This window comes from Macaca fascicularis, chromosome 7, assembly GCF_037993035.2.
Source record: "Macaca fascicularis isolate 582-1 chromosome 7, T2T-MFA8v1.1".
Lineage (NCBI taxonomy): Eukaryota > Metazoa > Chordata > Mammalia > Primates > Cercopithecidae > Macaca > Macaca fascicularis.
Window position 1 is genome coordinate 141,523,868 of NC_088381.1, and position 14,544 is coordinate 141,538,411.

Genomic DNA, 14,544 nt, shown 5'->3' on the forward strand with positions numbered 1-14,544 from the left:
AAAAATCCAGGTGTGGTGGCACGCGCCTGTAATCCCAGCTACTTGGGAGGCTAAGACAGGAGAATCTCTTGAACCCAGGAGGCGGAGGTTGCAGTGAGCCGAGATCACACCATTGCACTCCAGCCTAGGCAACAAGAGCGAAACACCATCTCAAAAAATAAAAATGAAAAGGCCGGGTGCAGTGGCTCACACCTGTAATCCCAACTCTTTGAGAGGCCCAGGCGAGCGGATCATGAGGTCGGGAGTTTGAGACCAACTTGGCCAACATGGTAAAACCCCATTTCTACTAAAAATACAAACAATAGCCAGGCGTGGTGCTGGGCGCAGTGCCGGGCACCTGTAATCCCAGCTACTCGGGACGCTGTGGTGGGCGAATGACTTGAAACCGTAAGGTGGAGGTTGTGGTGAGCCGAGATGATGCCACCGCACTACAGCCCGGGCGAAAGGGCAAAACTCCGTCTCAGAAAAAAAGAGATGGTGTCTCCTTATGTTGCCCCTGCTGTTCTTAAACTCCTGGGCTCAGGCAATCTTCCCACCGTGGCCTCTCCCAAAGTGCTGGGATTACAGGCATGCACCACTGCACCTGACCATCATGAATAATTTTAGAGGGAAACATCACGTAACCAATACCCAAGTCCAATGGGCATGGTTTTTAAAGGCATATTTCAAGTGTACCACGTGGAGAGCTGATTATTATTTAATGTTTTAAACATCCCCGGGAAGTAGTGAACATTCCTGTCACATTCTGCAGAAAAAGAAATTGAAGCAGGGGGCAAAGCCATTTGCCAAGGTCATAGAGCCTGCAAGCCAATGGCAAGGCGGGATCTGAACCTGGGGCTTCAGATCCTGGGGCTTTATCTGATTAAATAGCAAGAGAGAGTGCTGAGATTTTTTTGGTGGTGGACAGTGCCTGAGGCAAGCCATTTTGAGAGCATCTGGGCCACTTGGGGAATTGAATCTTTACCAGGGCCTCCCACCTCCTGTTGCCCCTTCTCTGCAGGTGATCCCCCTCCCACAGTACCACCCCAACCACTCAGAATCCCCAAGCCTTCTTCTTTGCACATGCTGAAGCTAGTAGTGCCCTCCACTCCACGCCAGCATCAGGCACCCTGGCCCAAGCCCTTCCCTGGGAGCCCTTCCTCCTCTCATGAGGCCTCCTTCCCAGCCCCTCAGAACAGCCTCCTTTATGAGACTGGCCAAGATCCCACTGAAACCTTCCCTATCAACTTTATAAAATTACTCAGGGAAGAAGGGAGGGGGCAACATGCAAATCAGCCCAGCTTGTCTCACACACAGCATTGGTCATGGGGTCAACTGCTCTCTGACCCACTTGCTCAGAGTTGTTTGCTGCCTGTTGCTCCAGAGTCACATAGACCCTGTCACGAGGTCATAATTCCCCTTCACTGCTCTATAGATAACAACTTGAACATTATAAAACGTTAACTTTTCCATTCTAGATATTCTTTCAGGTCCTGCGCACCAGTGAAACTGAGGCAGGATAGGTAGTTAAGGAAGTGACCGTGTTCTCGGGATGCAGCGACCATGGCACCCGTACAGTCAACACAGTGAGCCTCAGCATTCGCATTGTAATTGCGCTCATTCAAGCAAAGCTATCTTCAGTAGGGAATTTCCCCCATAGACAGCATGAGCATTTTGATGTTACCTGTCCTCAAACGGATATTTTGCTCATTATAATAGAAGAAGACAGCCCTACGTGGAGATGTAATATGCTAGTGAGGCATGTGACATATGAACAAGCATGTACAGCTACTGCGCATGTGCACCCAGAACATGCCTACTAGCAACACCTCTTCCCACCACCTTATGAATAATCATGTAAGACTCCCATATAGGGAGTCTCCCTACTGCCAGTGTCTGCTGGCTCACCCTTATGAGCAGCCTGCCTTGAATCCTCTCTCTCTCATGGTATACCGTCCATTCTGCACGTAACTTTCAAAATACTCTTTTTCCTTTGCAATAAATTACTCTATGCTGCACTTCTTTCGCTGTGTGTCTCGTTTAAATTCTTTTAAATCAAGAAGACAAGAACTGAGGTGTCACATCAGCCACCAACGAAACTGCTGATGCCAGCTTGTCAGAAGGACCCCACAGGAACTCACTAAAGAATGCAGTTTTGGCCGGGCGCAGTGGCTCATGCCTATAATCCCAACTCCATCTTGAAGAGAAAAAGAAAAAAAATTAGCTGGGCATAGTGGTGCATGCCTGTAGTCCCAGCTACTCGGGAGGCTGAGGCACGAAAATCGCTTGAACCTGGGAGGCTGAAGTTGCAGTGAACTGAGACCGCACCACTGCATTTCAGCCTGGGTGACAGAGTGAGACTCCTTCTCAAGAAAAGAGAGAAATGCCATACACCCTAGAGTTAAACAGTATATAGCCAATCACTAAATGATGTTATATCTCTAAACCAATGAGAATTCCTGACAAACAACTTCTTTTTCTTTTTTTTTTTTTTTTGAGACGGAGTCTGGCTCTGTTGTCCAGGCTGGAGTGCAATGGTACAGTGTTGGTGTGGTCTTGGCTCACTGCAACCTCTGCCTTCCAGATTCAAGCTATTCTCCTGCCTCAGCCTCCCAAGTATCTGGGATTACAGGCGCCCACTACCACGCCCTGCTAATTTTTGTTTGTTTGTTTGTTTGTTTTTTAGATGGAGTTTCACTCTGTCGCCCAGACTGGAGTGTAGTGGTGTGATCTCGGCTCACTGCAACCTCCGCCTCCCAGGTTGGAGCAATTCTCCTGCCTCAGCCTCCCAAGTAGCTAGGACTACAGGAGTGGGCCACCACATCCAGCTAATTTTTGTATTTTTAGTAGAGACCGGGTTTCATCGTGTTAGCCAGGATGTTCTCGATCTCCTGACCTCATGATCCACCCGCCTCAGCCTCCTGAAGTGATTACAGGCGTGAGCCACTGCACCCGGCCATTTTTTTTTTTTCTTCTTCTTTTTGAGACAGGGTCTCACTGTTGCCCAGGCTGGAGTGGATGGTGCCATCACAGTTCACTGCAGTCTTGAACTACCCGGGTCAGACGATCCTCTCACCTCAGCCTCCCTAGTAACTGGGATTACACGTGTACCACCATGCCCAGCTAATATGTGTGTGTGTGTGTGTGTGTGTGTGTGTATTTTTTGTTGATATGGGGTCTCCCTATGTTACGCAGGCTAGTCTTGAACTCCTGGGCTCAAGTGATCCCACCTCAGCTTCCTAAAGTGCTGGGATTACAGGTGTAAGCCACCATGCCCGGCCTCTGACAAACAACTTTTATAATGTTGATTGAAAAGTAAAATAACAGCATTAGAACTTAGAGAAATCATAGTTAGATTTATTCTGAGCCAAGTTTCAGGACTTAAGCTGAGGAACACAGACTCCACATAGACCAAGAATATGTCGTGAAGGAGGTTCAGTGAGGCACCATTTTCTAACGGGGATACGTGTGGCACAAAAGGTGGGAGAAGCAGTTGGGGAAGCAGCAGTTACATTCTTAAGATTCTCATTGCTGTTCAGTGAGGCTGTAGCTAAGCTAAGATGACTATGAGGTGGGGACAAAGGTTAGGCGTTTTAGGGTCTGATAGAGGATCATTCATTCCACTCTGTTCTACATCTGAAAACACTGATAAACAGGTTTATGACCAGTACCTGTCAGTGAAATACATAATCAACTCGTTACACAGGCAAGAGGTCAGCTTTAGTTTATAGGCCTTGTTTTTTGTTTGTTTTTGAGACGGAGTCTCACTCTATGACCCAGGCTGGAATGCTGTGGCGCGATCTCGGCTCACTGCAACCTTCACCTTCCGGGTTCAAGCGATTCTCCTGTGTCAGCCTCCCAAGCAGCTGGGATCACAGGCGCCCACCACCACATCTGGCTAAGTTTTATATTTTTAGTAGAGATGGGATTTCATCCTGTTGGCCAGGCTGGTCTGAAACTCCTGACCTCAAGCAATCTGTCCACCTCTGAGTCCCAAAGTGCTGGGATTCTAGGTGTGAGCCACAGCACCCAGCCCAAAGGCTTTTTATCGATAGTAAAAAGATTACTTTTATTATAATGTTTGGGAGGCCGAGAGAGGTGGATCACCTGAGGTCAGGAGTTTGAAACCAGCCTGGCCAACATGGTGAAACCCGCCTTTACTAAAAATACAAAAATTAGATGGGTGTGGTGGTGGGTGCCTGTAATCCTAGCTACTTGGGAGGCTAAGGCAGGAGAATTGCTTGAACTCAGGAGGCAGAAGTTGCAGTGAGCCAAGATTGTGCCACTGCATTCCGGCCTGGGCGACACAGTGAGGCTCTGTCTCAAAAAAAAAAACCAACATGTAAACTGCCAAACCAGTGTGATTTCTTCTTTTCTCAAGGAAAACATTTAGTTTTTATTTTTACTTAAAATAATTTTTTTAGGCCGGGCACATTGGCTCACTCCTGTAATCTCAGCACTTTGGGAGGCCGAGGCAGATGGATCATCTGAGGTTGGGAGTTGGAAACCAGCCTGACCAACATGGAGAAGCCCTGTCTGTACTAAACATACGAAATTAGCTGGGTGTGGTGGCACATGCCTGTAATCCCAGCTACTCAGGAAGGCTGAGGCAGGAGAATCACTTGAACCCGGGAGGCAGAGGTTGCGGTGAGCCGAGATCGCGCCATTGCACTCTAGCCTGGGTAATAAGAGCGAAACTCCGTCTCAAAAAGAAAAAAAATTTTTTTTTAGAGGCCAGGCTCAGTGGTTCATGCCTGTAATCGCAGCACTTTGGGAGGCCGAGGCAGGCGGATCATCCGAGGTCGGGAGTTGGAGACCAGACCAGCCAACATGGTAAAACCCTGCCTCTACTAAAAATACAAAAAATTAGCTGGGCGAGGTGGCATGCGCCTGTAGTCCCAGCTACTTGGGAGGCTGAGATATGAGAATTGCTTCAACCCAGGAGGTGGAGGTTGCAGTGACCCAAGTTGTACCACTGCACTCCAACCTGGGCGACACAGTGAGATGCTGTCTCAAAAAAAAAAAAAAAAAAAAAAATTTGTTTTAGGGACAGAATCTTGTTCTGATGCCCAGAGCTGCAGTGCATTGGTGTGATCATAGCTCAATTGCAGCCTCAAACTTCTGGGCTTAAGCCATCTTCCCATCCCAGCCTTCCTGAGTAGCTGAGACTGCAGGTATGCACTACTACACCTGCCTAATTTTTTGTAGAGCTGGAATCTTGCTCTGTTGCCCAGGCTGGTTTCAAACTTCTGGCCTCAAGCAGTCTTCCCACCTGGGTCTCCCAAAGTGCTGGGATTACAAGTGTGAGCCACCATGCCTGGCAAAACATTTTGTTTTTTAGTTCCATACTGAAGTCCATGAGTGTTCAATTATTTGTTTCAATTTTTGTCTCAGTTTTATGGTGATATTACCACAGAATATTGAGTTTACTCAATTTCCTCCCTAATATAGAAAAATTAGATGATTCTCTGCCTGGTGTAAAAAAAAACAAATAGATCAGCTGCCAGTTATTCTTGGGCATTTTTTCTCTGCATTAGCTTCAGGGTGTCAAGATAGACTGTTGATTAAGCCTACTGACAGGAGTATTTGCACACTTGTTTGGAGATTTATCAAAAATAAGATATATTTTGACACAGACTTCTTGCTCCCCCCGCTCCCCTTTTGGCAACATCCACTTTTTTTTTTTTTTTTTTTTTGAGACAGAATCTTGCTCTGTCACCCTAGCTGGAGTGTAGTGATGCCATCTTAGTTCACTGCCACCTCTGCCTCCTGGGTTCAAGCAATCTTCCTGCCTTAGCCTCCCGGGACATTGCTGGGACTACAGGCGTGGGCTACCACACCCGGTTACTTTTTGCATTTTTAGTAGAGACGGGGTTTTGCCACATTGGCCAGGTTGGTCTCAAACTCCTGGCCTCAAGTGATCTGCCCGCCTTGGCCTCCCAAAGTGCTAGGATTACAGGAATGAGCCACCACACCTGGCCCATCCACTTGTTTTTGCTTTATTTCAATACTTATTACTATTCTGATTATCAGTAAAATTTCTGCTAGGAACACCAGTGGATTTACCTTATCTCCCCTGACTTGTTTCCATGGGACCTCCCATTGCCACTTGATTTTGAGGATTGAAGATAAACTGGGGGAGAATTATCTAGCAGCAAAATACTGCTAATGTGCTTAATTATTTTCTTGTTTTCCAACATATATTTTATGTCAAATTCTGTGTTCAAATCTAAATACACCCGTCTTGTCAAAGTCAGTCTCCAACTTCCAAATTCCTTAATTTGCCCCATTAATAATCATAACTCCTATTAGACCCATATTTTATTTATCTAATATTTTTTGTTTTTGTTTTTGTTTTGAGATGGAGTTTCATTTTTGTCGCCCAGGCTGGAGTACAATGGTGTGATCTTGGCTCACTGCAACCTCTGCCTCCTGGGTTCAAGCGATTCTCCTGCCTCAGCCTCTCGAGTAGCTGGGATTACAGGTGCACACCACCACGCTGGCTAATTTTTGTATATTTAGTAGAGACGGGGTTTCACCATGTTGGCCAGGCTGGTCTCGAACTCCTGACCTCAAGTGATCCACCTGCTTCAGCCTCCCAAGGTGCTAGGATTACAGGCGTGAGCCACCGAGCCCAGCCTATTTCTCTAAATATTAAAAGCGTCCTTTCTTGCCCTGGATTTCAAAAAGCCATCAGTACCATCATGAGAAGTTCCTCCGCCACACTCATATTGTCAGGTACCTGCTCAGCATATATTACACTTCTCTCTTTTAGGAGAATTGCTGATTTTATTGCCCCTCCCCCTGCAGCTGTGGGTTCCGGGGAATGCTAACTCCACTCTGATCCCAGGGGCAATGGTGGCAATCTCCATTTGGTTTAAGCCAATTTCAACATTCCATGACAGGAGAAAATATGTGACTTAGACCTTTCTTAGAAATCTGAATCTTCTCCCTCCTACTCAATATGAGCAAAAAAGGATGAGGCCACAATTAGCTGACAGCCACCTTATGATGTTATTAATGGCAGAGAAGACAGAAAGAAGAGGTTCCTGGTGTCATCATTTAGCCATTGGATCAATCAAATGTTAAGCCACACCTACTCTTGATTTTCCATCCAATAAATTTACTTTTCTTTTTTGTGTTTAATTAAAAAGTTAAAAAAAAATTAAGGAGGCCGGGCACGGTGGCTCACGCCTGTAATCCCAGCACTTTGGGAGGCCGAGATGGGCGGATCACGAGGTCAGGAGATCGAGACTATCCTGGCTAACCCGGTGAAACCCCGTCTCTACTAAAAAATACAAAAAACTAGCCGGGCGAGGTGGCGGGCGCCTGTAGTCCCAGCTACTCGGGAGGCTGAGGCAGGAGAATGGCGTAAACCCGCGAGGCGGAGCTTGCAGTGAGCTGAGATCCGGCCACTGCACTCCAGCCTGGGTGACAGAGCGAGACTCCGTCTCAAAAAAAAAAAAAAAAAAAAAAAAAAAAAAAAAAAAAAAAATTAAGGAACAGGAACATGAACCCTGGGCCCTCAGATTAAAAGTCCGATGCTCAGGGGCCAGGCGCGGTGGCTCACGCCTGTAATCCCAGCACTTTGGGAGGCCGAGGCGGGCGGATCACGAGGTCAGGATATCAAGACCATCCTGGCTAACATGGTGAAACCCCGTCTCTACTAAAAAATACAAAAAACTAGCCGGGCACGGTGGCGGGCGCCTGTAGTCCCAGCAGCTACTCGGGAGGCTGAGGCAGGAGAATGGCGTGAACCCGGGAGGCGGAGCTTGCAGTGAGCCGGGATCGCGCCACCGCACTCCAGCCTGGGCGACAAAGTGAGACTCCTTCTCAAAAAAAATTAATAAATAAAAAATAAAAGTCCGATGCTCTACCAACTGAGCTATCTGGGTGGTTTACTTATTTTTTTTTACATCTTATATTTTAAAGCAGTTTTAGGTTCATAGCAAAATTGAGCAGAAGGTAGAGATTTCCCATACACTCCCTGTGCCCCCCAAGACATGCATAGTTCCCTCACCTCCACTATGAACATCCCCCACCGAATGGTCCACCTGTTACAACTGATTAACCACCACTGACATATCATTATCACCCCAAATCTCTAGTTTGCTTTAAGGTTCACTCTTGGTGATTGTTCTACATCTATAGTTTTGGACAAACATATAATGACATATATCCACCATTATAGTATCATATAGAATAGTTTCACTGCCCTCAAAATTGTCTGTGTTCCAACTATTCATCCCTCCCTTCCCACAACCCCTGGCAACTACTTATCTTTTTACTATCTCCAATAGTTTTGCTTGCTTGCTTGCTTTTTTCCTTTCTTTCTCTTTCTTTCCCTTCCTTCCCTCTTTTTTCTCTCCCTGTCTTTGTTTCTCTTTCTTTTCTTTCTCTTTCCTTCCTCCTTCCTTCCTTTTTCTTTCCTTCTTTTCTCTTTTCTTTTCTTTCTTTTTCCTTCCTTCCTTTCTTCTCTTTCCTTTTCTTTCTTTCTTTTTTTTTTTTTTTTGAGACAGAGTTTCGCTCTGTCACCCAGGCTGGAGTGCAGTGGTGTGTGATCTCAGCTCACTGCAACCTCTGCCTGCCAGGTTCAAGCAATTCTCCTGCCTTAGCCTCCCCTGTAGCTGAGACCACAGGTGTGCACCATCACGCCCCGCTCATTTTTGTATTTTTAGTAGAGACAGGGTTTCACCATGTTGGCCAGGCTGGTCTTGATCTCCTGACCTCAAGTGATCTGCCCGCCTCAGCCTCCCAAACTGCTGGGATTACAGGCATGAGCCACTGTGCCCGGCCTATATTATATTTCATTAAAAAGCTTTTTAAATAAACTGACATGGAGGGCCAGGCACGGTAGGTAGCTCACACCTACAGTCCTAGCACTTTGAGATTACAGAGGCGGGAGGATAGATTGTGCTCAGGAGTTTGAGACCAGCCTGGGAATCATGGTGACACCTCCTCTCTAAAAATAAACATTTAAAAATTAGCGCCGCATTGGTGGCGCGCTGTCTGTAGTCACAGATACTCCAAAAGCTGAGACAGGAGGATCAGTTGAGCCTGGGAGGTCGAGGCTGCAGTGACCCGAGATCGAGCCACCGCTTTGCAGCCTGGATGACAGCGACCCTGTCTCAAATAAAAACAACAACAACAACAAAAAGCAGGCAGGGCGCAGCGGCTCACGCCTGTAATCCCTAGCACTTTGGGAGGCTGAGGCGGGAAGATCAGTTGAAGTCAGGAGTTCAAGACCAGCCTGGCCAACATGGTGTAACGCCGTCTCTGCCAAAAATACAAAAATAAGCCGGGCGTGGTGGCGCGTGCCTGTAATCCCAGCTACTCAGGAGGCTGAGGCAGGAAAATAGCCTGAACCCGGGAGGCAGAGGTTGCAGTGAGCCGAAGCGCCACTGCACTCCAGCCTGGGCGACAGAGTGAGACTCCCGTTTCAAAAAAAAAAAAAAGTTAAAAACAAACAAAACCTTCCATGGAACCCATGAAAGGCTGGAATTTGGCTTGATCTCATTCGCCTCTGGTTTCACCACAAATCGATCAACCAACAACTTTCATTCCAGCAACCGAGGGTGCTGTGAGGCAGAGAGGCTTTCTAAGGGGTGGGTTGGGCGCCACACCTTGCGCGCCCCGGGGCCCGAGGAGACGATCCTGGAGAAGAGCCTGGCTACTTTTGCCTCAGACGAGTCTGGAGCGCCGGGTTAACCGGTCTGAAGTCCCAAGCGCTTTCTGGGACTGCTCAGCCAGCCACCGGCAGGTCCCGGCACCAGGGGACGCCAGACGCCCTCTGGACATTCGGCGCGCTTGCCACGATCTTGGACGGGCCTCGGGCCTCGACCTTTGGATTCCCCGCTCCGGCTCCAAGATGTCAGCAACGCTGATCCTGGAGCCCCCGGGCCGCTGCTGCTGGAACGAGCCGGTGCGCATTGCAGTGCGCGGCCTGGCCCCGGAGCAGCGGGTCACGCTGCGCGCGTCCCTGCGCGACGAGAAGGGCGCGCTCTTCCGGGCCCACGCGCGCTACTGCGCCGACGCCCGCGGCGAACTGGACCTGGAGCACGCGCCCGCACTGGGCGGCAGCTTCGCGGGACTCGAGCCCATGGGGCTGCTCTGGGCCCTGGAACCCGAGAAGCCTTTTTGGCGCTTCCTGAAGCGGGACGTAGAGATTCCCTTTGTCGTGGAGTTGGAGGTACTGGACGGCCACGACCCCGAACCCGGACGGCTGCTGTGCCAGGCGCGGCACGAGCGCCTCTTCCTCCCGCCGGGGGTGCGGCGCGAGTCGGTGCGCGCGGGCCGGGTGCGCGCCACGCTCTTCCTGCCGCCAGGTGAGCTGGGATGCTGGCGGGAGGTGTGAGCGTCGGTGGCCTGAGTCTCCGTTGCTTTCTTTCCAGGGCTGATTTAGCACTGATTTGGTTTCGGAGCAAGGTCAGAGAAGCTAGCATTGACTATGTCGGTGGCCACTCTACCAAAATAGAGGATTTGGTACTGGGCGTGGTGTCTCACGCCTGTAATCCCAGCACTTTGGAGGCCGAGATGGGCGGATCACTTGAGATCAGGAGTTCGAGACCAGCCTGGCCAACATGGTGAAACCCCGACTCTACTGAAAATACAAAAATTAGTACGGCATGGTGGCACACGCCTGTAGTCCCAGCCACTGGGGAGGCTGAGGCACGAGAATCACTTGAACCTGAGAGACAGAGGTTGCAGTGAGCCGAGATCGCACCACTGCACTCCAGCCTGGGTGACAGAGCCAGACTCTGTCACAAAAAAAAAGAAGAGAAAAAAGAAAAAAAAGAATTTTTTGTTAGGCTGGGTACTACGGCTTTTACTTGCATTATATTAGTCTCTATAATATTCCAATGAAGTTGGTATTGTTATTCTGCATTTGAAAAAGCGGTTCAGGTCGTCAGGTACATTATCCACTTTGCTATTAATCACTACCCTACAGATCTCTACAGGCATCAGCCTGACTTGTCTAAGGCAGAATGATGACAGTGAATGAGGCTATTACCAATGTCGCCTTCTTTAGTGTTCTAGGCACACTGAGTCTCTTCTCCACTTCTTCATGTCCTGCTTTATCACAGGTCATACTTCAGACTCCACTGCCTTTCTCACCTAAAACCATCTCTGGGTATTTCTTTTTCTTTCCTCCCTTTCTACATAGACATCTGAAATATCAGTACACTAAAAACCAGAGGGCTGATGCAACAGAACATAAAATTTCGTTTCAATTGTTTTCTTTTCTTTTTTTTTTTTTCCTGAGACAGTGTCTGTCTCTGTTGCCCAGGCTGGAGTGCAGTGGTGTGGTCATAGCTCACTGCAGCCTCGACCTCCAGGACTCAAGTGATCCTCCCTCCATTGCCTCCCAAGTAGGCAGGACTACAGGCATGCACCACCATACTCGACTAATTTTTTTTTTCTTAAAAAGGGTCTCACTACATTGTCCAGGCTGGTCTTGAAATCCTGGCCTCAAGCGATCCTCCTGCCTTGGCCTCCTAAAGTGCTGAGATTACAAGCATGAACCACTGTGTCCAGCCAGGAAAGCACATTTTGTAAATTGTATAATGGCTTACATTTATAATATTTTGTTCTCTAGGACCTGGACCCTTCCCAGGGATCATTGACATCTTTGGTATTGGAGGGGGCCTGTTGGAATATCGAGCCAGCCTCCTTGCTGGCCATGGCTTTGCTATGTTGGCTCTAGCTTATTATAACTTTGAAGATCTCCCCAAGAACATGGACAACATATCCCTGGAGTACTTCGAAGAAGCCCTGTGCTACATGCTTCAACATCCCCAGGTTCTCCTCATGTCCTTTATTTAATCAGTCTTTCTAGAAATATCTCCATAGAGAGTATAACCTGTACCACGTGCAGAAATGCTGCTCTGTTCTCTTTCACAAAGATTTCTTCTGGAGACTTCCTTGGCTTAAGGTGCCTATTTCCACTTTTTCTGTCAGATGAATTTGTGGTATAGAATTAATTGTAAAATCCACATGAGATTTTATTTAGTAATATTAAATATTATCTGTATATTGCAAATTGAATTTCTAATCCATTGTCTTTGCATGCTTGTTTTTTTGTTTGTTTGTTTTTGAGATCGAGTCTCGCTCTGTCACCCAGACTGGAGTGCAGTAGCCGGATCTCAGCTCACTGCAAGCTCCACGTCCCAGGTTTACGCTATTCTCCTGCCTCAGCCTCCCGAGTAGCTGGGACTACAGGCGCCCGCCACCTCGCCCGGCTATTTTTTTGTATTTTTTAGTAGAGACGGGGTTTCACCGTGTTAGCCAGGATGGTCTTGATCTCCTGACCTCATGATCGGCCCATCTCGGCCTCCCAAAGTGCTGGGATTACAGACTTGAGCCACCGCACCTGGCCGCATGCTTGTTTTTTAATTTTAATTTCCTGATGTCAGAGTATGTTCTCAGATTTTGGTCAGAACTTGTCCACCCCTTTCAGAAGCCAAGAATGAACTTAATTACTTACTCTGAAGTCTGGCTTTGTAATCATTTGATAAATGACTCACATCTTGGAACAGAACTTGGTTCCACACTATTGGATGCATTGCCACATGAAGACTTCAGTCAGACCTACCTGAATGTGGTCCTGAACTTGATGGGCTCCGTGGCTCAGCATTCTCTAGCGGATAATTCTCTGAAATGTTTATAAATCAGTTTCCAAGGTTTTCAGTGATTTTAAGATTTGTTTACCATGTGTTCAGCCAGATAGTCTGCACATGAGAAGAAACTCACTTGTCAGCTGAGGTTGATTTTCTTGTGGATGATTCCCAGATTAAAGCTAGCAGCATCTCTGTTTGCATTTTAGGAAAATGTTTTTGAATTGGATAAGTTTTTTTTTTTTTAAAGACAGAGTCTCGCTCTGTCACCCGAGCTGGAGCGCACTGGCGCGATCTCAGCTCACTGCAACCTCTGCCTCTCAGGCTCAAGCAATTCTCCTGCCTCAGCCTCCTGGGTAACTGGGATTAGAGGTGTATGCCACCACACTCTGCTCATTTTTTTTTTTTTTTTTTTTTTTTTGTATTTTTAATAGAGACAGGGTTCTACCATGTTGGCCAGGCTGTTCTCAAACTCCTGACCTCAAGTGATCCGCCCACCTCCGCCTCCCAAGGTGTTGGGATTACAGGTGTGAGCCACCGCGCCCAGTCTGGATAAGTTATTGACTCGATTCTTCTCTCTTCTTTTCTTCCAGGTAAAAGGCCCAGGCATTGGGCTTTTGGGCATTTCTTTAGGAGCTGATATTTGTCTCTCAATGGCCTCATTCTTGAAGAATGTCTCAGCCACGGTTTCCATCAATGGATCTGGGATCAGTGGGAACAAAGCCATCAACTATAAGCTCAGTAGCATTCCACCATTGGGCTATGACCTGAGGAGAATCAAGGTAGCTTTCTCGGGCCTCATGGACATCGTGGATATAAGGAATGATCTCGTAGGAGGGTATGAGAACTCCAGCATGATTCCAGTAGAGAAGGCCCAGGGGCCCATCCTGCTCATCGTCGGTCAGGATGACCATAACTGGAGGAGTGAGTTGTATGCCCAAAAAGTCTCTGAACGGTTACAGGCCCATGGAAAGGAAAAACCCCAGATCATCTGTTACCCTGGGACTGGGCATTACATCGAGCCTCCTTACTTCCCCCTGTGCCCAGCTTCCCTTCACGAATTAGTAAACAAACATGTGATGTGGGGTGGGGAGCCCACGGCTCATTCTAAGGCCCAGGTAGATGCCTGGAAGCAGATTCTAGCCTTCTTCTGCAAACACCTGGGAGGTACCCAGAAAACAGCTTTCCCTAAATTGTAATGCATTTGTCTATTGTTGACATGAGAGATTCAAGATCAGGTTCTAGTGTTCAGTAACCCTATGTGAATCAGCTGTCTCCTGGATAACATTAAAGCCATGTCCTTGTCATTAGTGGTGTATTTTACGTAACTCTGTTGAATAAGCTTTGTCATTAGTTTTACTAATGTAACTTGCTTGTTGTAGAAGATTAAGAGGCATATGACACATATAAGTGAAAAGCATTCCCACCAGTTAACATTTGTGTTTCCTTCTAGATTTTTTTTAGTTAATGTTTTAAGTCATAGGTGAGCTTTAAAGCTGGTGACTTTTTCCATCACTGTGAAAGAATGGTCACCTAATGTTTGCTGTTCAACCTTCAGTAGCAGGGTAGAATTTTCTTTGGCCAGAAACATACAGAGGGGTGTTAATATGAGGAAAGGCAGCTGACCTTTTCATTATAAAGGTCGGAGAAGAATCCTTTGACAGGAGGAGATGAGACCTGTCTCTAGAATAGTTAAGTCTATACTCTCTTCCAAGGGTGAATGACTACGATCTATTTTCCCTCTCACTTCCTTTTTCTAAGAGCAGACCTTGGGGCAGAGTACAGTGGCTCACACCTATAATCCCAGTACTTTGGGAAGTCAAAGGGGGCAGATCGCTTGAGCTCAGGATTTCGTGACCAGCCTAGGCAACATGGCAAAACCCAATCCCTACAAAAATTAGCCAAACATGGTGCACACCTGTAGTCCTAGCTACTCGAGAGACTGAGGTGG

At 47.5% G+C, this 14,544-nt stretch overlaps 1 protein-coding gene across 1 annotated transcript; it reads left to right on the forward strand.

Annotated features, from left to right (window-relative positions):
- The first annotated feature begins 9,824 nt into the window (after positions 1 to 9,824).
- ACOT4 (acyl-CoA thioesterase 4) lies at positions 9,825 to 13,900 on the forward strand. Its single transcript, XM_005561722.5, has 3 exons — positions 9,825 to 10,304; positions 11,576 to 11,778; positions 13,187 to 13,900. Exons 1-3 carry the CDS (start codon positions 9,848 to 9,850, stop codon positions 13,790 to 13,792), a joined length of 1,266 nt encoding a protein of 421 aa, XP_005561779.2. The 5' UTR covers positions 9,825 to 9,847; the 3' UTR covers positions 13,793 to 13,900.
- The last annotated feature ends 644 nt before the right edge of the window (positions 13,901 to 14,544 follow it).